Here is a 25,791-nt window from a genome sequence, read left to right as displayed (position 1 = left end):
TGTGTACTGCTGTGTGAACGTGCATACTTCTGCGTGCTTATAAAGTGATCAGTCCAGCACAGTGACTCAGTGACAGACCTAACAAGGCATACAAAAGCCCTTAATACTGCGCATTTCATATATATTGGCTCATTCGTGCCTTCTGCTTTCTTTAAATTAAGACAACTATTTTTATGCAGGGATATCAGCAAACTCCATAAATTGGGATATTCTAAGTAAACAGATATATGCCATTTCAGAAAAACTTTTCAGGTAAAGTTCTTCCCCTCATGATGGCCATGGAAATTATAATTGCTGCAACTGACATTGAACTATTTATTGTGTGCAAATAAAGGTAAATAATGTGATTGGAAAGACTCTCATAAGGCTGGTTCCCCTCTCCGATCCCAATAGTATCATAACCTAGCACGTTCTGAAGTTACTTATCACAACTGTGATCCTGGAAAGATTGACTAGGTAACTGCCTCAAAGAAGAGAAGATGTACAGAATGCACTTTTAATTGTTTCGCCGTCATGAAGAATGCCTTCGTAAGCATCAATTAATCAGGTGTATCCAGGAAAGATCTCCAGATAAGAGTAGGAAGGATATAGCTCGAAGCGTATAAAAAATGAGGATTACAGGGAAGGTTGTCCTAAAAACGCCCACAATTTTATTTCTCCGGGAGACTGCGCTCCCCCCATCAATTACTTTAGTGTACCAGCTTGCTGTCGCAGCCTCCCTGCACGCTCCGGCTCGCCTTCCCCGGCGGATGCGGGGCACACACACCGCGAACTCGGGGCGCCCCGGGGCAGCCGGCCCGGCGCTGCAGGGCTGCGCTCGCAGCCTCCGCGGGCGGGACTCGCTGGGCGGGGCCGGGGCCGGCTGCCTTTGCCCCTTCCCGGAGCCGATCCCGCCCGGCACACTCCACCCACCCGCGGCTACTTGTGCCCCCTGCACGGGCGGGCGGCATTCCCGTGTTGGGCGGCCGGAGGAGCTGCGTCCGTCCCGGCACAGCACGGCACGGCGATCATGTCGCGGGACCCCGCGGTGCGGCTGCTGGCGCTGCTGGTGAGTGCGGCTTTGCCCCGGGGGTCCCGCGGTACCGGGGGCGCTGCTTTGCCCCGGGGGTCCCGCGGTACCGGGGGCGCTGCTTTGCCCCGGGGGTCCCTCGGTACCGGGGGTGCTGCTTTACCCCGGGGGTCTCGGTACCGGGGGCGCTGCTTTGCCCCGAGGGTCCCTCGGTACCGAGGGCGCTGCTTTGCCCCGGGATCCCTCGGTACCGGGGGTGCTGCTTTACCCCGGGGGTCCCTCGGTACCGGAGCTCTGCTTTACCCCGGGGGTCTCGGTACCGGGGGTGCTGCTTTGCCCCGGGGGTCCCGAGTGCGGCCGCCGGAGGGAGGTGCTCCCATGGGGATTTGGCAGCCCTCCCAAGGCCGGCTGCATGTGGCAGGGAATGGTTTTTCTCTCTTTCTTTGGGAATTAGGTAAGAGCCGTTTGCTGCCTGAAAGCAGGTGGAGGTAGGAAATCCCGACAGGAACGGTATCTGGGATGGGTGGGGTTGCTGAGGCACCGGGGGGAGCAGGAAGGCAGCGAGGAGCTCACGTTGTTGCCGTGTCTTCATGTTCGACATACTCTCTATACTAGTAAATTGCTTTTCCCTTCTGAGGGAACAGTGCCAGGAGTGAAGATGAATCAAAACTTTGGAAGTCTTTATCGCCTTAGAAAAATTACACCAAATTCTTAACAATCCAGGACACTTCAGGCTTTCTCCTGCCCTTCCCTCGCTGTTTTTCAGCCTTTAGATCTTCCATCCTATGGAATACTTTCTCCAGCTAAAATCAACGACTGTCTCATAACAAACCGAGAACGAAACGCTTGGTGTGTTGGATTTGGAGTGATGCTTCTAGCTCTTTCTAGCTCGTTTACTGCACACTCTTTGTTGTATCTGCAGCATTTTCTTTTGATTTTCACCTTTCCAGGCTGGCAGGCTGCCTGCGGAAGTTGGGCTGCCGCCACTCAGACAAAGGTGAGGGTGGAGGCCGTGCCCTGGATTGTTCCGGGAGTGCCGAGCAGCTGGGCAGGGATCAGTAATGGCTTGTTGCATGGACAGAATGGAAGGTGCTGGAGGTCGGGAACCTGCAAAATCACATTTGTTATCTGCAGACCTGTTGCCTGATAACTTTAATAGACATATGGTTGTGCATAAGTTGGCCAGCAGCAGTTAAACCTGTTTTTATGGCAAGCTGGTAGTCGGGGTTCGGTTGGAAAATGTTTTATCCTCATTTTGTCCAAATGAACAATGGAAAACATGGAGTGACACTTGTGCAAAAGTTTTCACGTATCCTCTCTGCAATTCCTGAAGCCATACATTGTCCATTTTGATGGGCTTGCACTGGCTCAGGATGCTGTTAGTTTTGCCTGAAGAACATTATTTTTCTCAGTCCTCATCATCATCAGTTTCAGCTCAGGCTGAGTCAGGATTTGATGTACTGAAAGTCAACTCAATTTGGCCTAAAAGACTCATTGTTGGATAGAATATTGGAGTGAGTAAAGCTGCCTTAGATGGCTGATGTCAGAAGAGAAAGAGAGGCACTGCTGGATTTTGAGATTTTGGGGGTTTTCTCCTAATCTGGGCATTCATGTGGCAAATAGTCAAGTTTTTTATTTGAGAGTATTGGATTAGGGTCATTTATTTTTTGTGAATCTTAAGGAGCTACTGAAAGACAAAATTAGTCTAAAAGTAGTGTCTTCTCAAAGCATCTTCTGCCTTAGAAGCATCAGGAATGGTAGGTTCTTTCTCTCCCATTTTTCCTGGAATTACCTCTCAGTGCTCCCTCCCTGCCTGCAGGCTGCATCCCTGTATCACCATCCCTGGGTACCTCACAGAGGTCACAGCAGATTTCCCCAGGCCCCTGACCCTTTTCTAGGAATATTTGTCTGTGCTGAATGGTGGTGCACCCAAAGGGTTGGGCTTGACTTGGAGCGTGTCCAGAGCACACGCCCAGAGCCGTGGGCATGTCGGGCTATTGAGGATTAGACTGGGAGGTTTCTCAGCCTTTTCTAAAGGGGGTGTACATCATGTCTTCAAGAGAAGAAGTCTTAGAACACTTCCTGCATTTGAGTGAAAGAATAGTTGACAGAGCTGTATGAATCTTAGTATGGGAGTAGCAAAATTAGCCCTTTCTCTGAACGTCATCCTCAGATTGTACTTTGGGATGTTAGACTTAGGCTAGGTATGATGAAATTCAGGCCTGAATATATTAGATCACTAATGTCAGAATCAATAGCAGATAATTTTCAGAAGTCATAGAAACAAGTTTAAAACCATCACAAAACAAAGCTTGGTTTTATGAAGAGCAGAGGTGAACCAATTCAAAGCAACCTAGCTTCTGTTGCCAGTAACATGTTGAAACGTGGTAAAAGTATTTACAAGCATCTGTGTATTGATGCAACATTTTAATATTGTTCCAAAAATGAGGGAAAACCCAGCTGTGGTGAGGTCTGAAAGCAGCTGAGAAATATATAAGGTCTAGTATTTTATCCATTCAGTGAACTGAAGTGGTATGTGTTTTTAATACCAAACTTCAGAAAAAACTGAATCTGTCCAGGAGAGACTACATAACAGGTAGGAAAAAAAAAAAAAAAAGGCAATCTAAAGTCACAAAATCCTGATTTATTATTTTTAGGGGAGATTAAAGAACTGATATGTGAGAAAAGACAGTGAGTAAGATGTTTGATAAGTTTGCAGATACATGAAGGGTAGAAGAAAAGGGGCTTTTGAAGAAAAAGGAATTGCACTATACAATGAGAGCATTGTCAGCATGACAAAGGAGATTAGGTTTGAGGCTAAGACATCTCAATATAGGTGTTTAAGTTTCTGCTAAGGCATATGGAGATGCAGTGGATGCCAAGTGCACCTGTTTGGATCAGATTGTACTTTTGAAGAGAAGCTCAGGAGTGTGTGAGTTGTATCCCTACTGGGAGATGCATCCATCTGCTTGTAGATGTTTGATTTGTGGGAGCAAGCTAAAACATGGGATATATGTTTTTGGGTGTTCTGCATCAAATCCTTTGCTCTATAAATCCTCCTGTGTTGGGTTTACAGTACTTAATTGGACATGCTTGCAATCATTAGAGCTCAGGGAGAAATAAATATGGACTGGTTTGGGGGCAAGTTGAACAGCACTCCGATCTCTGTTGGTATTGGCTATATTTCTACTGGTCATAATGGAAGTTTAGGCACTTAGCTTTCATTTAGATATGTAAATTTGTGTGCCTTACTCTGAGTATCATGCAAGCAGCCATAGGATCAACTTGCAAGGTGCTAAAAATTAGGATAATAAAATGAAGATGAAAATTAACAGACTTTTCATCTGTAGGACTGTCTAGGCACTCCCTTAAGTGAGTGAGGCTGAGGGACCTCCATCCCTCATTTTCAAGAAGAGGACAAACAGTTGTCAGGAAGCATTTGGGTTTCCCAGGACCAGGAGATGTTCTGGTAGATGACCTTGGATAAGCCCCCCTGCTTGCTTCTCTGAGGTCTTCATGTGTTGTCTTCAACACCAAAGTGACTCACAGGAGGTGAGCTCCACACCTCCTAACACACAGCACCCAAAAAAAGACCACATTTCTAGGCATTACTGTTTCATGGTGCAGTAATACTAACACATACCTTCTTGGTTACTCAGTCTTTGTAACTTTACAGCTTAAATCTGAGCTTTGTGTTGAAAATCTGCCCTTTAGTCACTTCCTGGCTATAGATGAGCAGGGATTTGGGCAAGAGCAGCCTTGCAGTCACTACACATGGCAGTCACTCCCTTCTTTCCCATGCCCTCTTGCCTGTTCCTGCTGCTTTCATGTAGTATTTCATTCCAATTTCATTACTTTGGGCCTCAGACCTTTTTTTTTTCTTTTGCAACCATCCCATTTTCTTCTGACAATGTGTTGCCAGCTCTGGTCAACAGGTATTGTCAGTAGATGTCTGGTTTTTGAGCCAAGGTTATGATCCACAAATGACAGAGCTTTCCTACTCTGAGCCATTTAACAGAAGAGAGCTGTAGGATACTAAAACAAGAAAAAAAAGTGGGAGGGAAGGGGAAAATTCATGTGTTCAACAGGCAGCAAATTCTGACATGTCACTTGTCCTTGAAGAAAATGTCACTGAATAGTGCTTTTCCCCAGTAAACATTTTGGAACCTTTAAAAATGTTAAATAAAAAGGCTGGATCCCTTTGCATATTTTTTCCTCTTTTATTTATGCATCTTGTGACTAAAAGTGTCATTAACATATAAGTTAACATTAAGTGTCTTAAACATTTTTTTAGATATCTTCTAAGTCCCTTGTGAGGCTACCTGTGGACTGTAGATCAAATAATACAAGAGCAAAAGTATTTTTACTATCTTAGCATTAACCTAGAATGTTTTGAGGGACATTTGCTACTATGCAAATTGATTTTTACTTACCTTAAAGATTTTCTTTTTATAATGACTAGTGGGATTTTTTTACCCATTTTTGACACACATCTCAGTGAAAGATCTGCTTATTCTTGGTCTTCAGACACTTTTGTTTATACTGGGTTATGAGGTTACCAGTACAAGGAAACTTCTCACCACATGCCTCTTGTCTCAATTCAGTTTTAAGACAGAAAGTTTTTCCTCCAGTTTACCAATTAGAGCAACCAAGGATGTTTTTGGTGACACCTTGACAATTACTCAGCTTCCAAAAGAGTTGCAGCTTCTGTGGAAAACCTTGACTATAAAGCAAAATTCTCCTGTCACTCTTGCTGGTATAATCTAATTAGTCATGAAAATAAATTTTGAAAATTCATATAATTAATAGAATCAAGTAAGACTAAGAACATCCATGAAACAGCTTGGTGTGAGATCCTGTATCCTTCATGATGCATATCCACTAGGAAACGTACTGCTTGATAATTTTTGTCCTCAGTATATATACATTGGGAAAAATACTATTTGAAAAGCAGTTTTGTTGGACAAGTTGAAGCAGAAATTTGCTTTATTGCTCAACATAGTCTGCTGGATTGTGTGGGTACAAGATAACATCTTTTAAAAAAAAATAGAAGCTGTCATCAATTCAGTAATCAAGACTGAGTCAGAGGGAGGAATAGGGAGAGCTCAGTGAATAGACTAGAAACCAGTCAGAGACTGACTTACTTGAGTAGAAAACCACCTTTTCTGAGCCTGCTTTGCCTTAGGCAAAGAAAATAATCCTAAGAAATGCCTTAGAAAATAATCACCTAAGTTGCAATATAATAATAATTTTCAGAACTGTAGCAGTATTTGCTACCTGTACAAAGTTCAAAGCTTGATTTGTAGATTTCCCATGTTGTAATAGCCTACTTTTTATTGTTGTTGCTTCCCAATACCTACATTTTTTGCAGTTTGAGGGGTGTTGTTACTTGCAGAGTCTGATGCCTGGAGAGTGGACATAAACATGGGGTCTCTCATAAATTGGCTTTTTCCAGCCAGGACTTGTCACCTAACTGAGATATTCAAGGCCAGGCTTAGCTCTCCTGGCCTGTCCTGGTGTGTGGAGAGGTGGGCAGTCCCGGTACTGAACCTTAGCCTGCAGGGTTTTGTCAGAGCAAGCACCTCTGCCCTGTTTAAATAAGTGATGCCATTTATCCTCCCAGCAAGGTTCTGAGTAAGAGAGCTGCTTCTGTCGTGTACACTTCAGCAGATGTTTGGGTTAGTCCTTTCCTTTAGACACCATTTATCCGATTTTCTTCTCTGATGTGGTTTGTAACCCACCACAGCCACAAATCCAAGGTTTGCCCAGAAGAGGGAGCTTCTCCAAAGTGCTGCAAGCACTTTGTTTCCATCAATGGCACATCCTCATCCTTTTGGAGTACTGAAGTATTATTCAGCACTACAAAAAATAGTTGTTTAAAAATTACTGTAAAGTCTGAATTTTTTAGGAAAATATATTAATTGCTTATAATCTGTTTCCTGCTACGAAAAAGGTGCCAAACTTTATTATTGTGTAGTTAGAGTGTATATTTTTAATGTCAATGGTTATGGGTGAATTTTTCAGAAGCTGTTACAGGTAAATAATAAATATTAATTTATACAGGTCAGAAGCCTTCTTCCTTGTGGCTTTGCTGGTCTTATGAACCAGTTCCCAAAAGTTAAGTTTTAGTACTGCTGAAGTGACATAGAATTAATAATGACTGTCATAATTTCCATTGCAGATCTGTTTGAATTATGGACATGGGCTCTACGTGAAGGTAGGTTATAATGGAAAGCTTTTTCTTTATCAGTGCCTGTGGAAGGGTTCTCTGAGCAACATACCAAAGCCATGCCTTATTTCAGTTGATAAATTGTTGATAAGTTGTATTCTACCATTTTCTGGTATGTGAAAGCTGCATAATGAATAGAGAAATAAAAGCTGAAAAATAAGTGAATAGATTCCTACATCCATCACCTAGAATACCATTGAACTTTGAGAAACTTCCCCTAACACAGTAAAAATGTAGGTTGCTTTTTTGAACTCAGTAGGTGAAAAACCTCTGTTTTATTGAACATGTTAATCTGGGAGTCAACAGAGACAGTAGAAACTAAAGTGGACAGAAGGATGAGGGGTGTCACACAGGGTAAGGTGTAGTTAAACAGGGATAGCAGAGATAAGGGTGGTTTGAATAGTGGCCTGCTCTTCCACGTATTCTGTTTCAGAGAGAAGGTTAAATATGCAAGCCAGTATTGGTAGGAAGATAAACACGGTGGTAAGGCAGAAATGGTGGTTCAAAACAGCCTTAGTGACAAACTTCTTCCCACATCTGATGACAAGCATTTAAATCTTCCAGAGCAGGTGTCTTTGCACCAGCCACTGGTCATGCAAGTTTACTCATATTTTTAGAGCCTGTCTTGCCTAATTCTGTCCTGATGAGGAGACCAGTGCAGTTTTTCTCTTCAACCAACTTGAGGACTGTACAGCTCTTAGATGGTGACTCAGAAGGATGATGCTGTTCTGTGATTTTGAAGTTACTAGCTCTTGAAGAGCAAAAGTTGCTCAGAAGTCTTGGCTACAGCAGCAATAAAGCATTTATCTGAGATGACTAAATGTAATGCTGACGTTCCATCTTGTCTTTTCACAGGTTTATAACAGAAATGACAGGAGTGGCCTGTTGTCTCATCCCAACAGCCTAGTCAGACAGAAGAGAGAATGGACAGTCCCTCCAGCCTTCATTCGGGAGGAGGAGGACAATTCCTATAAGAATCCAATTGCTAGAGTAAGCCCAGCAAACAGTTAAATATGCCATACACAGAAAAATGGAGATGAAAGTGTAAAATAGGAGTGTGGCTTCCCTAAACATATACACAAATATTTCTTTTATTTTAAAGGACTATTGAATACCAGTTGAAAGTTGACACATTTCCTTCTGTTTCCTTTACTTTTAAAGCCTGGTTTGGCTCAGTCACTCATCTTTTCACAGCCCTATTTTTCAATAAGCTTTTGGGGAATGCAGTATCTCTTGAGTTTTTTTCACCCCACTACCCATACTCAGCTGGGATTGAAGTTGACCAGATCTGCTGGTGGTGACTGGGCCAGAAGGATGTACATGGAGTAGGATTATGTATCAGTAGTCATTTAGGAAGCAGAGTTAAAAATAACCAAGGTGTTACCCTTTGTGGAAGAGTGATGTGTGTCTGGTTCAGCACCAGCGCTGCAACTTGAATTCACCACTCCTGCCACCTCAGCATGTAAAATGATTGCAGGTGGTGGAAAGCTGTTGCCCTCTGCTTGGGCTGCTCCTTGATGGTGATACTGGCACAATGCACACTTTTCCAGATGCTTTGAATATCTGCTGACAGCAGAGAAAGGGTGTAGTCTCTCGTCTCTGCAGTATCTGTGTTCATCTCCAGGTCTGACCTTTTTTCCTCCACCCTATCCCTTCTCCAGTCCTGGTGTATTTGCTAGCTTAGGTCTGACCTCCCAGGTCAGCTCCCAGATCCAGATGTTTCTCATCTCCCTGCACCAGATTATCAAACAGAACATGCAGCCCTTCCTGCATTCATTTCTACATCTCCAGAGTCAGAGGAGTGCAGGGAAATAAATATGCAGTGTGTTAAGTATTTATTTTTGTTTCTTCATCACAAGGTAGAAAAAACATTTTGTTGCACTTTTAAATGTGATTTTATTTACTGAGTGTTTTTTAATTTGTTATATTCCTACTAGATACATTCAGATCTTGAAGATACAGGAATAGTAGTAACTTACACTATATCTGGTCAAGGAGTAACAGAACCCCCTTATGGATTATTTGTTATCGATGGAAAGACTGGTAACCTGAACATAACTGGAAGGGTGGACAGAGAAAAGACACCATTTCTTCTTGTAAGTAGAAAATCAAAATTTTCTTTATAGATCCCCTCCTGTCAATTTTTTATTTTCTTTTCTTTAAATGTGTCTGCTTGAAATAGTACATATATCGAATATTATATCTAATAATATATATATATTATATAATATATATAATGCATTTTTTTATATTTGTGTATACCTGCTTGTATTTATAAGCATATGTAATAAACCTTTATAATATTTATTCTTTGTTATATATAATGGGTGTATTTCTGGTTTGCATTTGTGTTTATGACAGTCACTCATTGGATTTGTTTATTGTTTCTGTCTGTATTATCAGGTCCGAGGCCATGCACTAGACAAGAATGGGGCAAAACTGGAAGAGCCAATAGACCTTCCAATTAAAGTTGTGGACATAAATGACAATTTTCCAGTGTTTTCACATGAAGTTTTTGTTGGTTCAATTGAAGAATTAAGTGAAACTGGTAACTTCATTTTATTTTTTATTTTTTTTCCTTTTAGTTTTTCCCAAGATATGCAAGGGGACAGGTGTGTATGCACTTTGGAGCAGTACACCTGCAGTAACAAAGGCACATTCTCTTGCTGACATAAGCAGGTTATCCATGTGTGAATGAAGGTTTTTATTCAAGGCTAGGCTGTGTTGTGTGATTAAGGGAGAGCATCCCCCTAGGGGCGAGAGAGAACAGTATTTCCTCTTGTACAATCTTTAGTTTGTTGTCAGAGCTACCACAAATCCAGGAACCAGAGTTCTGCAGGAATTGCACAGGAAATGCAACCTGCCTTCTGGTCTAGTAGTTACAGCCTACTTGGGAGGGATTTCACTCTGCCATCCTCGTCCAAAGCCCTGCTTTATTTGTGGGCTGGGGAGGTAGTTTGCTGATAAGCACTTATGGCTGTGCCATAACCATTGAAGAACAAGTTAATGGCCATTTTCCTATGAACATCAGTAAACATAAGGGCATAACAGATTATTTTCAAGAGGATTAGAAAAGCTGGAGTAAAAAAACCTGGCAGTGTGTCTGTTTCAATGTCACTATAATCTGAAGAAACAAATTATTGCCCATCCACTTGGGTGAGGTCTTGAGTAACCTCAGCAATCTTTCAAGTCTATAGCAGCCATATGTAATGGCTCTTGGCATGAATTCCAGCTAATGTTAAAATTTAGGCTCTGGATGCTGAGGTATGCCCTCTCCCAAGGGGCAAGACCCCCTGCCATAAATTATAAGGGGGTTGCACCATGGGTACCACCACATATATTGAGTGAAGCTGTTGGAGGGCATCAATACAGATCAGTGGTTTTAATAATGTTCAGGTAAAGGAATAATTAGTACTCTCTTTGGAAAAACATGTGAGGGAAATGCAGCTTGCAGTTTCTGATCTGCTTGATATCTACATTTTTCTGTCAGAATTACTGAGAGAATGTAACCTGTTGTTTGATTTGTGCATTGCATCTTATAAGTTACAGATGTGTGAATGCACTCTTTGTTGGCTAGAATATATATTTTATATATATATATATAATTATAATATATATATATTATATAATATAATGTATATATTATATAAATAAATATATATATATATATAATATTTTAACATGTACCTTTTGGCTTTAAGGACACTTCTTCAACTTGATGCATTAAATAAATAAAGTCAAGAGCATCAGAAAATGGTGCAGTGCATCTAACAAATTGCTCCTATCTTTGACATTACAGTAAAGATATATACGAGTGATTGGTGGTGTAAACAAGTGCCATATTTTTGTTTGCATTTTCCAGGTACAATTGTAATGAGGATAAATGCAACCGATGCAGATGAACCAAATAACCTGAATTCCAAAATTGCTTTCAGGATTGTTTCCCAAAGCCCTAGCGCTGCATTCAGCATGGATAAGAATACTGGCGAAGTTCGAGTGGCAAAAATAAACCTGGACAGAGAGGTAAAAAACTCCTCCAGTTATGGTGTTTGTTAGAAGTGGCTTTCTGGTGCCCCCATTGTTTCACTCTTAGCCCTGCCTGCAGGATGAAGAGCTGACCCTCTTCCTTGTCTTAACTGCCCTTGGGATTAAAGCCTTGTCTGGCTGATACATGCTTTTCAGGGATTGAGGGAAGAGGCAATGGGATTAAGTCTGTATCCCCCCATCACCTCCCTGTGCCAGGTTGTTCTTTCTGTCCTTTCTGTGCAGCCAGGGCAGCAGGTACCCAAAAAAAGGTGTCATTTCTTTCTGCTGGGGAGTGTATAGCAAAGATAACCTAGATCACCACCTGTAAAACTGCTGGTTGCATCTGGATTTTTGTAGCCTGCCATGCAAATCACAGTGCAAGGAGTTAGGACAGGTGCTGCTGTGAAACTGCACTGAAAGTCACCTGTTGTGAGGGACATGACCTGTGCTTGCAGAGCTTTCCCTGGCCAGCAGATGGTGGTGGGAATGCTAGCTCTGTGGCTGAGGGATGTGGCTCTGCCTCTGGCCATGTCCTGGCATTCAGGTATCACTGGTCCTGTCCCTGTTCATGGCCACTGGAATTTTTTAATTTGATATTTAAGTACAATCTGATTCTTTGTGTGGAAAGTCCCATATCCTTTTCAAAGCCTTAGTTCTACTCCAGCAGAATCCATCAAGGCACTTGTGGGCAAGATTTACTTCTAGCTAGAGAGGAATTACAATTGACCATAAGAGACATTACAGAGATCATATAGCAATGGAAGAATTTTTAGCCTGGATTAAAAACCTTTTTCTTACCATGACAGACACAAAGTAGCTATTCTTTGGTGGTGGAAGCAAAGGACCGTGGTGGTCAAGCAGGTGGGAATGCTGCAACATGTTCTTTAGAAATCAAGATTCTGGATGTCAATGACAATCTACCTGTTGTTGAAAGTCATGCAGTAAGTGCAATTATCACAATTTTTAGCATGTTCCTACACCTTCCCCATGATAAGACATTGTGCAAAATTCTTTGCACTGCTGAAATGAAGTAAACCTTGACATCTTTTTAAAGAGTGGATTTTATTTTTATTGCAGTTTGAAGGAAGCATTGAAGAAAACAGAGCAAATGTGGAAATTATGCGAATAAAAGTATTTGACAAAGATGAAGAGTTTTCTGATAACTGGCTGGCAAAATTTACATTTGTTTCTGGCAACGAGGATGGTTTTTTCCAAATTGTAACAGATCCCCAAACAAATGAAGGAATTTTGACTGTTGTGAAGGTAAGTATAGATTTTAGAGATGCTACTTGAAATATTAGAATAATTGATCCATCTTTGTTGACAAATTGTTTTTATTCAGTCAATATGTAGAATATGTGGATAGTCCTCCTTTGCTGTATTTTTAATGCATTCAGTAATTCCATGCAAAATAATGATTTTGTCAAGCTTTTCCACTGGCATTCTGTGTGATCACAAATATAACTAGTAGGGCAGAAGTCCCCAGATTTCCCTTGCCCTTTGGGCAACAGTACTAACCTGCTGTAAACTTCCATGTTTCTGCTGTCCTTGATGATCTCAGTATAAATTTCTTTATATCCCCTGGCCACTGATAATGTTGCAGGCAGCACCTATTCCATGAGCCATGGGCCACAGACTATTTTATGAACTTCCATAAGTTGAAATGATGAGGAAAATATTTTCTATTAATGGAAATGTCTATTTTATAATTTTCGCATTTCTTTAGTGCACAAGAACTGAAGATGCATAGTGCCCTAAGCAGCTTTTCTTTCTTTTTTTTTTTTCCTGCTTGGGTTTCTCTATCTGAAAACTGCTAATTATTTAAAAGAAAAAATTGAGCATTATTGGAAGAGCCAAGTAATTGAACATGGATTCACTGAAAGCAGGCAGAAACTTAAATTAGTTTAATTCAATAATATAAAGCCATACTTATGGTGTTATCCATTAAAAATGAGTGAGAGTAACAGGCTAACAAATTTCCTCACACTGTAACATTCTTATTGCTTAAATATTACTTAAATATTTACATTCTTACTACTCAAATAAGGATGCTATAGTATTATTTAAATATTAAATGTATGCATGTTGTCCAGATACTGGATTCTGACAAATTCTGAATGTTTTTGTATTATTTTCTTCATTGCTCTAGGCGCTGGATTATGAAAAAATGCAAAGCCTAAACTTAGGCATTGTTGTTACAAACAAAGCAGAGTTCCACAAGTCGATTAAACCTAGTTTCAAAGCAGAAACAATTCCAATCAAAATTAAGGTGATCAATGTGAGGGAAGGCCCTGTGTTCCCTGGTGGCACAAAAATTATTGAAGCAAGTGAGAAACTGCAGATAAAGCAGGTTATTGGACAGTATCAAGCCTATGATGAAGACACTGGGAAAATCGCAGAGCGCATTACGTAAGAATTTTTTTATAACCGTCAAAACGATGTCAGAAGTCATATCTTATTGTCAAAATTTGCATGTTTTGAACCAAAATAATTTCAAAGGCAGTTTTCTGCTAAGTGTAATTCATCATGATGTTCAATACTCTATTATGCAGAAAACAGGTGATATGAAAATCCTCCTTCTTTTGTTGTATATGGCGAGACATGAGTGTTTGGACTGAAGTTGTCTGTGTTTGCATGATGTGTTTGTCGTACCTATCTGCTTTTGAGATTAGATTTCCCAATCTGATTCCATTGTCTCCAGTAAAATTAGGAAGGAATATGCAGAAACATTTATCAGTCAGACAGAAAGGGTGTAACACAGATACGTCTGCATGTGTATGCTTAGATTTTGAATCATAGCTTTTCAGCTAGAATGCTAAATTTAACCACCACCATGGCCTTTACAAATGGTGCACAGCAGAGTTGCACACTCAGGGGTGGACCTCTTTCCCCCATGCCTGTAATACAGTTTTTTGTGGGTGTCTAATGCTCAGCTTGTGCTGGAAGCACAGAAGGAGGGGAGGAGGATGCCTCACTCCCTGATTGCACTTTCTATAGTGCACCCATAGCTTAATGTTTGACCCAGAGAGAAAAGCAGCTCTCAACATTCAGGGCAGGTTTATAGTTGTAACCAATTACATTGGCAGGAGCATCAGACTAAGGGATTTGATCTCTGTTTTAAAAGGTGACAAAAGGTACTGTGAAGCTGCTTTTTCTACTGATGGTTGTTTTCCTCATTATAAATGTGCCCACCTTTGTGTGATTTTCATCAGGTACATGAAAGGAAAAGATGCAGCAAACTGGGTCACTGTAGACCCAGCCACAGGTGAAATCCGACTTGCTAAAAATCTTGATTACGAATCACCTCATGTAGTAAATGGTACCTACACTATCACCATGCTGGGTGTAACTACTGGTGAGTTGAGAGGGCTTTGTTTTCACACAAATTGGTTTGTTTGCCTATCTACAAGGGTTGTTGGCTTAACCTACCCATCTCTAAAGTTAAGCACCAAGTGCAGTCTTAGTATTCAAAGGAGAGATGCAGGCAACTCATTTTTTTGAATGGATTCCCAACATATATGTTTCTCCCCTTTGACTAGATGGATGTGAACTTCTATAAAAAGTTTTCAAAGATAGGTCTGATATGAAACTCTATTGTCAAGGTGGGCATTGCCACTACCTCAATATGCCTATCATCAGACTTCATAGTCCTAAGTTCTCTTGACTTCTAAGCAAGAAAGACTCTCTGAACTTCTTTTGTATCTAAATAGAATTCTTCATTTATAATCTGCATATTACTGTGTAACTATACAGGATATTTTTTTCAAGTTAAAGTGATAAAACAGCTTGCCTTCAGAGCTTTGTCAATATATTTATCAACATTGGGAATAAAGCACTGCTTTTCTAAGCTCCAGGGAGATCCCTTTCAACTTACTTCAGCAATGTTGGTGTTTTGGAAAATACTAAGTGTTTTGGGTTGGTTTTTTTTTTATTTTTTTATGTTAAGATAAATTTTTGTGCACAAATCAATTTAATTTTTCATATTTTAAATTCTTAGATTCCCCAAGGAAAACAGTCACTGGCACAGTCGTCATTCAAGTTCAAGATGAGAATGATAACTGCCCAGTTATTGTGAACCCTGTGCAGACTATGTGTTCAGATGCAAAATTAGTTGATGTTACAGCTCATGATTTGGATAGTTACCCAAACAGTTATCCCTTCAGCTTTACTGTCATTGATGAGCCAGAAGGGACAGCAGAAAACTGGATAATTGCATCTGGAAATGGTAAGAAAATGTATTTTTAATTACTTTCAGTTCTTTGAAGTCCTAAGGTCGTAATTTATTAATTCCAGTCAAACTGACAGTTTGGCTGAGTGAGACCATGGAGACCATATGGAGTCAGGCATTAGGAGCCATAATTTATATTCTGCTCCCTTCTCTGTGAAGGTTATAAAAGTTCAGACATGTCCTCTGGGGTGTGTTGCCTTCCCTCAGCTGGACCATCTTTGCCTGGCTCGATACCCCATGTGTGGTGACCAGGATTTCATGAATAATGCTAGGATAAAGCTATACCCATCTTCTCATGGAAAACATGTTGTGATGCATTATCTGGGCATAGAAGATAAGCTATCCATGGGCCATCAGTGTGTCCTTGTGGCCAAAAGGCCCATGGTGTCCTGGGGTGCATTAGGCAGAGCAGAGCAAGCAGGTCAAGGGAGGTGATCCTGCCTCTCTGCTCTGCCCTGGTGAGGCACATCTGGAGTGCTGTGTCCAGTTCTGCCTCCTTGGTACAAGAGGGATGCAGAATTCCTGGAGCATCCAGACAGAGGGCTATGAAGATGATTAAGTGGCTGGAGCATCTCTTATGAGGTCAGGCTGAGGGAGCCAAGCCTGTTCAGCCTTCAGAAGAGATGACTGAGGGGAGACCTCATCCACATCTATAAGTATCTGATGAAAGGAGAGTGGCAAGAGGATGGAGGCAGGCTCTTCTTGGTGGTGCCAAACAATAGGACAAGAGGCAATGGGCAGAAACTGATGCTCGGAAGGTTTCCACCTGAATACAAGGAGGAAATTCTTTGCTGTGCAGTGACCACACGCTGGAACAAATTGCCCTGAGAGTGTCCCTCACTTGACATGACATAGGCACAGGACTAGGTATTTTGTTGGCTCCTGATCCCTGTCTGTGGCCTACAGCAGATTAATCTCCTCAAGACTGAAGCTGTTTCTTTGTGAGTTCAGCCTTTATCTATTCAGATTACAGGGATGCTATATAGGTGATTGGGCTGTCTTCCATGCTTAGTCTAAGGTCTTGAGAAATTTCACGATTATCTGAGGCTACAAGTGAGCATGGCTGCTCACTTACCAGCATGAATTACTTGATAAAAATAAAAGCACATATACTGTAGCAGCAGCTACTGAAACTTAATTCCATTCCATAGGCTGGGCTTAACTGGAGGGGATTTGTTGGAAGACTGTAACAGTTGTATTTAGTTAGTTTACAGGAGTCAACTTTCTCTCTGCTCACTTCTTGTCCTTGTTTTTTTTTTTTTCTTTAACCTCCCTCCACTTCTGTCTCAGACACCAGCGTACAGCTGGTACCACAAAACCTGAAGCCGGGCAGAACTGAAGTTCCCATGCTAATAAAGGATTTCCAGGGGGTCAGCTGTGCTGTGCCACAGTCTCTGCAGCTGACTGTGTGCAAGTGTGCAGATGATGGTGTGTGCCAGGAGAAGTTTGTCGGCGCCAAGTCGGTGGGTCTGGGGCCAGCAGCAGTTGCGTTAATCATCCTGGCATTTTTGCTTTTGCTGCGTAAGTAATTATTTCATATTATCTCTGAAGCACTGCAAATGTGGTCTGCAAAGCATCAGGAAAGAAACAGTCCAGCTCCCAGGTTTTATCATCTTCATACATTCTGTATAAACTTCTAGTCTTGTGGGAAGTCATGGCAGATCCCCAGCTAATTTTGGTAATATCAGCACTTCACCCTCAAAGGATTTCGAGCTGTGCATTTTAAAATTAATATGAACAACTTTTAATATTTGTTTATGGTGCAGTAAATAACAAGTGGGGAAGCAGTGAGGAATGCTTTTGGTATTCTGAGATGTCCCCAGGTGAACCCTAACTCTTCCTACTCAAACCACAGCACATTCTCCACTCTTTTGTGTCACTGCAGATTCACTGCCTTGCTCAGAGCAGCATGTGACATTGTCCTTTGGTGAGATAAAAGAAAAATAAGAATATTTGTAATTATGGTGTTGCCAGGTGTAGCAGTGCTGCATTTAAACTCCCAATAGTTTGTTGCTTGTGCTAGCAGCAGTCTAAGTGTGATAAACAAAGTTCATGCCACAAGAATAATATTCTCTGCTTCTGAAACTGGGTTATTTTGAGTCCCCCAGGCAACACTCTAGGCATGTCAAAGGCGTGGTGAGGTTGAATTTACATGATGCCATGTTGTTATCTAGTAGTAAAAGAGGAGGAGTTGGAAATGCTGAGGTTGTACAGTGATAGCCAGGACTTGGAATTGCTATATGAGATCTTTGATAGAAGTATGGTCACATACATGTGTGGCCATCTGCAGGATTCAGGCCCTGATGTGTTAGTTGTCAGTTTGCTCTCTAGGAAAATGGCCTTGGCATATGCTTCTAGGAAATGCATTGAATATTTGAGAGCCTGTCTTCAATCCTTGCCAGCTCTCATACTGATCACTAGCTCATTGAAAATACATTTGGGTGTAGGAGCTGGCCAAACTCACAGTGGCTGTAAGTATGCTAAGGTCCTAACAACCACACTGTTAATGGCAACCTTCTGTTTCCCTGCAGTTGTTCCTCTGTTGCTGCTGCTGTGCCCTGGTGGCTTGGGAGCAAAGGGATTTGGTGGAGCCAAGACATTTGCTGACATCCCAGACCACAGTGAAGCCATGTTGCGTCAGTGGAACAGTGAAGGAGCAGCTCCTGAGGAGAAGGCACGTATCCCTAATAGCCCTTCTCTTTGATTTCTATCCCAGTGTTCAATTTGCCACCTGGGGCCTCTTCCACTCTACAGGCAGATATTTCAAAGCTCTACAACAGATTTTAACAACACATGAACATTAATTAAAATTTACCCTGTGAGGCTCAGTGAGGGATGTGTAGGAGATGACTTCTACCAGCAGCTGTAGAAAAAGCAACCATAGCACTTAAATCCCAAAGTATAGGGAAAGCAATCAAGCAAATGTTGATCATATCTGAGCAGAAGATAGGACTGTGGGAAAGGCTTTGAACTAATAGAGAGTGAAACATTTGCATTTGCAGGCCTGGAATGTTCTGCACCCCTTTGGGAGCATGATAAAGCACCAAAATAATGGGTTATAATGCTGAGCTTCCCTTCATTGGTTTAAAGTTTCAGACTGTTTTAGATTAATTCCCTCTGTATTTTCTTTTTCAAACAGAGGAAATTTCTTAGTAAAAAAGAAAAAGGAAGAAAAGGTGCAAATCTGCAGAGGGAACAGTAAATGCCAAGAGAAACTTGCTCTTTGTTGTTATGCTACAAAACAAGGTTTTCAAAAAAAAGGGCATGACACTGACACGCTTTTGCACAATAACAGAAACAGAAGGTAAAAGACTTAGATTTAGGGCCAATGCTCACACCAAATCCTTGTTAAAAGATAATTAACAAGAAAGCCAAACTACTAGGAAAAAAAGAAAGGGCCAGGAAGCACCACAGACGTGGCAGGCAGTGCATATTTCCCCACTTTATCTAAGGAAAACTGGGCAGTTTTTCTTGGAACAGCTGAGCTCCTTACAGTTTTGCAAGCCTTTTTTTGGTGGGGCTTTTTTTGTTTTGTTTTTTTTTTTTTTAATTTTCAATCTTCTGAATTTCAAGAAAATAATGATCTATAGAATCATTTCCATGAACCTTCTTGGCAGTACATTTGTGGAAGCTTCACCCTGTCTTAGGAGGCCTTTTACTCTTTGCAGCAACATGTATAAGTGCAAATTCAAACAAGTCATAAGGCAGCACCCTCCCTGTTCCCACCCAGCCCCACTGCTGGTTTGGTGAGTTCCATGTGCTAGGCTGCAAAGCTTTCATGTCACATCTTAATTTGTCTTATTTATATAGCCAGTGCTAAGCTTCATTCCACCCACTGCACTTGGGAACTTGAAAGGAGCAGCAGCAGTAGGAGCAGCGGGAGCAGCAGGAGCAGCAGCAGGAGCAGCAGCAGCAGGAATGAGTGGACAAGAAGTTCTAATAGGAGCAGGCAGCTCTGCCTCTCATGTAGGAGAGCATCACAGCACTACTACCAGGGAAAGATGGGAAGAGAAAAGACGTCTTCTTTCTGCTGCTGACTATGGAGCCGTCATGGCAGCTGGAGCAGCTGAAGGCATGGCAGGTGTAGACGGCAAGACAGTCCTGTCTGGAGGAGGAGTTGCTGTGGGAGCAGCAGGAGCCATGAATGAAGAATTCCTAAGAGACTACTTCAACGATGTAAGCATGTGACCCAAAAGTAACAGCATTGTGATGTTTGCACTTAGCATTGTGAAATATCCTTCATGTTATGACAGAGATGAGTAGATATGTAGATATAAACAGTCCTGGTATTGTGCATGTGGAGTTGGGGGCATTAAGGATTTTTGGATTAGCCACACATGCGGGATTTGGAGTGTGACAATGCTCAGTCTTCTAGTACTGAGTGTTTGCAAGGTGTCACACAAATACACCTTTCTCTCAAGGAAGGTATTTGTGGGTGGGATCCAGAATATTCAGCAATAGTGAAGGAACGCCTTGCCCGGGAAAAAGCCCTGAGAAAGACTGTATGATCTAAATCCCAGGGATTTAAGAACATGAAACTGGTCTCTAGGGAGGCACCTGTGATTCATCATGAATCACAGCTCCAAACTTTACCACGGAGCAGGTTTTTGAAAGATAAGCTGAAGATGTCACACACCAGTGGGTGGGGCTGTATTTTCAAGGTAGCTGATGCAGTAAGTGGTGCTGACTTGTCTATTTGCCCAGCAGCCTGAGCAAAGGGCCATTCATCAAAAGTGTATGAGGCATGTGTTGCAATCCCCTTCCTTTTTTATTTTTTACTGACCCATTGGCTAGTAGGTTGTTCCTACTTGTTGAAGCTGTTTCTCTTCACGTTATGCACGTCGTTAGTCCTTTGGCTGATGAGCTCCTTGTAGTGAAAGTTTGACTTCCATGCACCATCACCTGTACAAACAAAACATCTTCACACCCTACAGCTGGCAGCTGATGTGGTTTTGCAGGGGAGTAGCTGTGCAGATTTGAATCACCACCTCAGGCCAGGGAAGGATTTGAGCTTTAGGTGCTTTTGTGTCTCAGAGTGCTCTAGCTACTGGTCTCCAGCATGAACAGATGCAAGAGTAACAATCTCCTTTTCTTCCACTCTTTGTGACAGACCTTAAGCATAATTGCCTGATGAAGTCTTCAGGAGGGAAGTCATACTCAGTATCCACACAACTTCTGGGAGGCTAAAATATCTCACATTAGGGGTGAGGAAACAGACAAGTAACCAAACCAAATAGTTTCAGCTGTTTTTTGTGGCAGAATCTTGGGTTGTGTACCTACTTCCAGGATCAAATGCAGTTAAACATGCAGAGTCAAATTGAGTCTGGATATATAGCACATTACACAGATGCCTGAGCTAATTTGCAGTCCAGAATTTCAAATGTGGCAGAAAGTTGGTTCTGAGCACAAGCCAGGAACCATATTAGATAAAGCTGGTTCAGCAGGCCCAGAGGATTTGGCTGCCTTCACTTTTTGGATGTGGAGCTGATACAAACACATACACAGAGATTTGTGCCAGCACTGCAGCAGCTCTGTGGCAGACACTGCTTTCAGACTGGGCTGACCCTGTAAGCACTGTAGCCAGAACTCCTGAGCCCTCCTGGTTGCCTGATGGCCTGCATGGAGCCTCAAAATTTACATGATGGACTATGCATCCATGCTTTACCAAGCCATTTAGCTTCTTGATTTCTTTCCTGTTGGGCATCCTGGATGTGATCCTGTAGCTAGTGAAAAGGGCCATGGTAGGTGATAACATGTCAGCATGTACTCAGTAAATGTTTCTTTAAATGTTAGGGTACTCTTAGAAATGGTGTTGGTACTCTCCCACAAAAACCTTAGTTAGAGGGGAAGTTCATTCTCTGAACTAAAACAATTTCTTCATGAATATGGAGCAGTATCACAAGTGGTACATTTACTGGAAGGAACAGCAGCAGATGGTGATGGTATCCAAAGTCTTAAATATAATCTCATATTTTTATTCCTATCAAGGGTACTTGTCAAGTTCAGACTAATTTCAAAAAAGCAAAAAATCAGGTTAGGTACAGCCCTTGTTTAGTTGACAGTTTCTGTGGGATCAGTTAAATTTTTTATTTCAACCTTTTTGTCTAAGCATTTCTGATTTTTCAAAATTACTAAGTCTAGAGCTGGCATTAATGAACTCTTGCTTGTCTTTGTTTCTGTCTGCAGAAAGCTGTCTCTTTTGCGGATGAAGATGAAGAGCAAGCTGCAAAAGACTGTCTCCTGGTTTATTCCCAGGGAGAATCAGGCTCCCCACATGGCTCTGTTGGCTGCTGCAGCTTTATTGAGGGGGACCTTGATGACCATTTTCTTGATGATTTAGGAGAAAAGTTTAAGACTCTAGCAGAAATATGTATAGGTAGACAGATCAACATGAAAGAAGGCGGCTACAAGAATGAATCAGGTTTTGGTCATAGTGAAGCAAAGTCACAGTTCTTAGATCAGCAAAGTGCTTCCACCTCTCAACAAACCTTTGCCTCAGGCAGTGCTTTCCAGTCTGTCCCACCCCTGCACACAGGCAGTGGAGCAGGAGAAAGCACCCTGTCCAAGGAGGTGGTGACAGAAACAACCTTCTCATCATCCCGCTCGGGGCAGCTCCCCGCAGGCCACGCGGCGAGCAGCGTCTCCATGATGGAAACATCCTACTCCGTGGGGGCTCCTGCCCGCTCAGCCCCTGTCTTTTTAGACCCCCAGTTTAAGGAGAACGTAGTGGTGACAGAGAGAGTGCTGGCACCTGCATCGAGCATTCAGGGCCTGGTGCGAATCCCTGAGCTGCCGCACGGCGCTGACGTGGTGCTTACAGAGAGGATGGTGAAGTCGGCGGGTGCAGGGCCAGGAGCCCTGGCAGTGCAGGATCTCCCTGACTCTCAGTACGTGGTGGTGAGGGAGAGGGAGAGGCTGCTGGTGCCTGCTGCAGAGCAGGGCTCGCTCAGCTGCCCCCCTTCCACGGAGGAGCGCAGCGCGGTGCTGGGTGAACGGGTGGGGGCGGCCTCGGGGCTGCAGGGCAGGGCTGAGCAGGCAGCAGGTGCCAGCTCAGGAAGGCACGAGCATGCTCTGGTCACAGACTCCCCGCCTCACCTGATGGGCTCTGACTTACAAGGGCCACCCCCTGCCGGTGCCACACTGAGCAAGTCTTCCAGGGTCACCAAGTACAGCACGGTGCAGTACACTCGCTCCTAGCCTGGCTCCTTGCAGGGGTGGCAGTGCCCAGCACCCTTCTCTCTCCATGCATCCTGCCTTGGGCTTTTCCATGACATCCAGATTTGCTGGAGCCTCCAGAATGACATGTACTCATTTGCACCAGTTTGTATAAATATGGATTGTACGACCAGGAAGCAAGTAAGGAAAACTGGTGTTATGTTACACTGGCAAGGATGCTTTTGAAGTGGAAAGATATGAGAAATACTTTTTTTTTTTTCACTGGTTTGCTATTTTTGTTACTGCTTTTTATTACACAGATAGTGTAAAACCACCACATAACCAGAGCTACCTAATTATGGGAAAACAGGAAAAAAATATACAGTCTAGTGATGGATAGTACCCTGCAAAGAACAAGTAAAGTTTTTGAACTGCTATTGGGTGTATCTGAAGTCTCCACTGAGGAGAATCAATTTCTCACTGTGTGTTTGCCCTTGCATTGTGGGCCATGGTAGCTCCTCCTGGCCTTGCTAAGAAATCTCCTGAGAAGCCCAGGCCACCAAAGCTAGTGTACTTTCAGGCCAGGGGTGTGTTTGATCTCCTGAAGGGATGTCACAATTTCAGGTTATCAGAATTTGTAACTTAAGCAATCAATGCTTGCATGTTACCACAGCAGTTAAAGAAGGCAAGTAGTCAAAAAGCTGAGAACTGCAATTTTTTATTACCTCAGTCTAAAAGTTCCACTGCTTGGTGTGGGTCTGCACTGACACAGACAAGTAAGAATTTGCCTTGTGTACATTTTCCACTTCATTTAACTTGTGAGAAACAGCCAAGGCTTACCTTAGCCTTAGAGCCAGGGATTCAGTCAGTGGCTTTGTCAGCAAAGTTTATGGCCCTTGGACATCTGTAGGATCTGATTTGTAGGTGTGAATTCTCAGACAGGAAAATCAGCCTTGTGTATGTATGGTTCCACTAGTTTCAGTACCAGAGCCCGAGTGGCTGGTATAGAGCTGTGTAATAACAGCTTCCCTTGGCTGTGGCAAGACAAGAGGAAGCTCCTTGTAGCTCTGCAACACTTGAGTTTACTTTGCTTTCCTTGAAGTTCATGTGGTAAAAGCAGGAGACAGTACTGCACTGTTTGGCAGTATGTATATATGCACATGTAAATATTTGTATGCCATTTGGAACATTCTGAAGTTAATTTTATACAGGAAAAAATGTCTTACACTCCTTATGTTTTCTCAGTAGAAGTATTTTAGGTGAGGCATAGGTACTGTGTTTATCTCATACCTGTGAAATCAGCAGGTTGGTCATAAGGTAATGCAGATCCCATGGACTTGCAGAACTTTCAGGTTGTCTCCATCTCCTGGAATTTTCCTGCAGCTACAATGTTACATTTTCCAATGATGTGTTCTGCCTTTGACTAGAAATGCTCTTGGTGTGTTTAGTCTTACTAATAGTAAAAAAAAAGTTGCTTCTAAAGCATAAATACATAAACTAGGAACCATGGCTGTGCTCAGCCATGACAGATGGGCCATTACATAAGTGGAGTAGTATTTCCAAACATATCAAAGTCCCTGCTTGCTTGGACCTATTGGGTTTTTGTCTCTTACACTACATTTTAAAATACATGTGTTTATTTCTAAGCAAGCCTGCAGGTCCAAATGGTCATCACTTTTCTGACTTTCTAATAGAGTATCTTTCTGGTTTTATACAATCTCAAAATAAAGAACTCTACTGTATTTTTTTAATTCTTCATTCAAACAGCTACCCCAATGAAAACACTGGCTTTCCTACTGCAAATAAAAATATTAAAGATTGAATGAGGACTGAGATTTGTCAAACAACCTCAAAGAATATCTGAAAGATGCAGATGTATAAAAAAAGTTGGTGTCCTGCTGTAAAGATTCTGACAAAAATGTGAATTCTGCCTTGTTGTTAAGTGCACTAACCTCTGTACTAATTTGATGCAAGAGAAGAGCATCCCCTCTGTAGATTTACTGGGCTTTGAGTCAAACTCTTCAAATCAGTTTATGCCTCCAGACAACATGACATAAAACAGTTTTGGTTTTATAACATGTTAAAACATGCAGTTGTTAACATCCAGAAGAAGATGTAAGAGTGTAATGCTTGTATATAAACTTCTTTCACAGATCTGCTTGTAGAGAGTCTATTTGAATAGATGCATTATTTGACTTAGTGTTGTGCCAAGGCTGCAGCTGCTATCAGCATATCAGCATGTGTTAATGCTGGCAGGACATCCATCAGATTATGTCACTCACTTCTAATGGAGCTGTGTTTTGTAAATGATAGTGACTGGTGGGAGGAATGTACAGACCCAAATTAATGGAAGTTCCTGGTTAGCATCTGACTACTAGATAACCCCGAGAGGGACACTGGCCCCAGACACTTATCTTTGTGAGAGATGCCTTGTTGTGACTTCAAAAGGAAAAGCAAAGTCTGTAATTTTCTTATCTAAGAATAATAGAGCACAGTTATGCTGAAATGCCAGCATGACAGGGATTATATCCGTGCTGTTCTGTGATTTGTGTTACCTGTGAGTCCCTGCTAAGTATGATGGACTCTATGAGTATGAGCCAGCCTGCCACAACAGGATACAGCCTGTGTCCTGGATAACCACAAAGAAGAATTTCTGTGCCATCCCTCAGTGTGTAGTTGGAGCTAGGTTAGACTTTGCAAGACAGTACAATCTACCCCAGGCTCCATTCTCTCCTGGGAATTTGATCATAGTCCCCCATCAAAGGTTTAAGGCTTGTCAGGGTTATCAGCAGTAAATCAGTCTTTAAAAGTTCAGTAAATCAGCTGCTGTCCCTAGGAGAGTGATGATAAGTGTTTATGGCCTTGAGGCATCTCAAAAATGCATCACTCCAGCCTTCCCTGCAGTGGTGGAGCTGGTGCTGCTGGCTGTCTCCTCTGCTAGCCCCATCTCCTTCCTCGTGGCCTTTGAGCTTCCAGGGAGCTCAGAGTGCATTGCAGCCATCTGTCCTTCTTACTTTATGTGCAGGAAGGTTGGCCCCTGCCTGCTGCTAGTGCAGGCTTTCAATGCAGAGTTTGCAAGGTTTCAAGGTAGCTTTTCAAGGCCCAAGTGCATGGAGGAGCAAGGCACTGGGAGCTACTGAACAC

The 25,791-nt window shown here is 42.3% G+C and overlaps 1 protein-coding gene across 2 annotated transcripts; it reads left to right on the top strand.

Moving 5' to 3' along the window:
- The first annotated feature begins 875 nt into the window (after positions 1-875).
- Positions 876-24,801, top strand: LOC130249839 (desmoglein-2-like). Of its 2 annotated transcripts, none has more exons than XM_056484952.1 (15): positions 876-1,048; positions 7,191-7,226; positions 8,094-8,228; positions 9,176-9,334; positions 9,642-9,786; positions 11,101-11,261; positions 12,071-12,205; positions 12,342-12,527; positions 13,414-13,673; positions 14,477-14,619; positions 15,262-15,489; positions 16,783-17,013; positions 18,024-18,170; positions 19,307-19,668; positions 21,679-24,801. In XM_056484952.1, the coding sequence occupies exons 1-15, from the start codon at positions 1,010-1,012 to the stop codon at positions 22,687-22,689; spliced, it is 3,378 nt and encodes a 1,125-aa protein (XP_056340927.1). In that variant the 5' UTR covers positions 876-1,009; the 3' UTR covers positions 22,690-24,801. The 2 variants fall into 2 exon arrangements, with proteins under 2 accessions (XP_056340927.1, XP_056340926.1); XM_056484951.1 differs by having other exon boundaries at positions 1,001-1,048; positions 18,024-18,166; positions 19,303-19,668.
- The last annotated feature ends 990 nt before the right edge of the window (positions 24,802-25,791 follow it).

This window comes from Oenanthe melanoleuca, chromosome 2 (assembly GCF_029582105.1).
Source record: "Oenanthe melanoleuca isolate GR-GAL-2019-014 chromosome 2, OMel1.0, whole genome shotgun sequence".
Lineage (NCBI taxonomy): Eukaryota > Metazoa > Chordata > Aves > Passeriformes > Muscicapidae > Oenanthe > Oenanthe melanoleuca.
The sequence above is the reverse complement of the archived record's forward strand: the minus strand, read 5'-3'. Positions and strand labels throughout refer to the sequence as shown.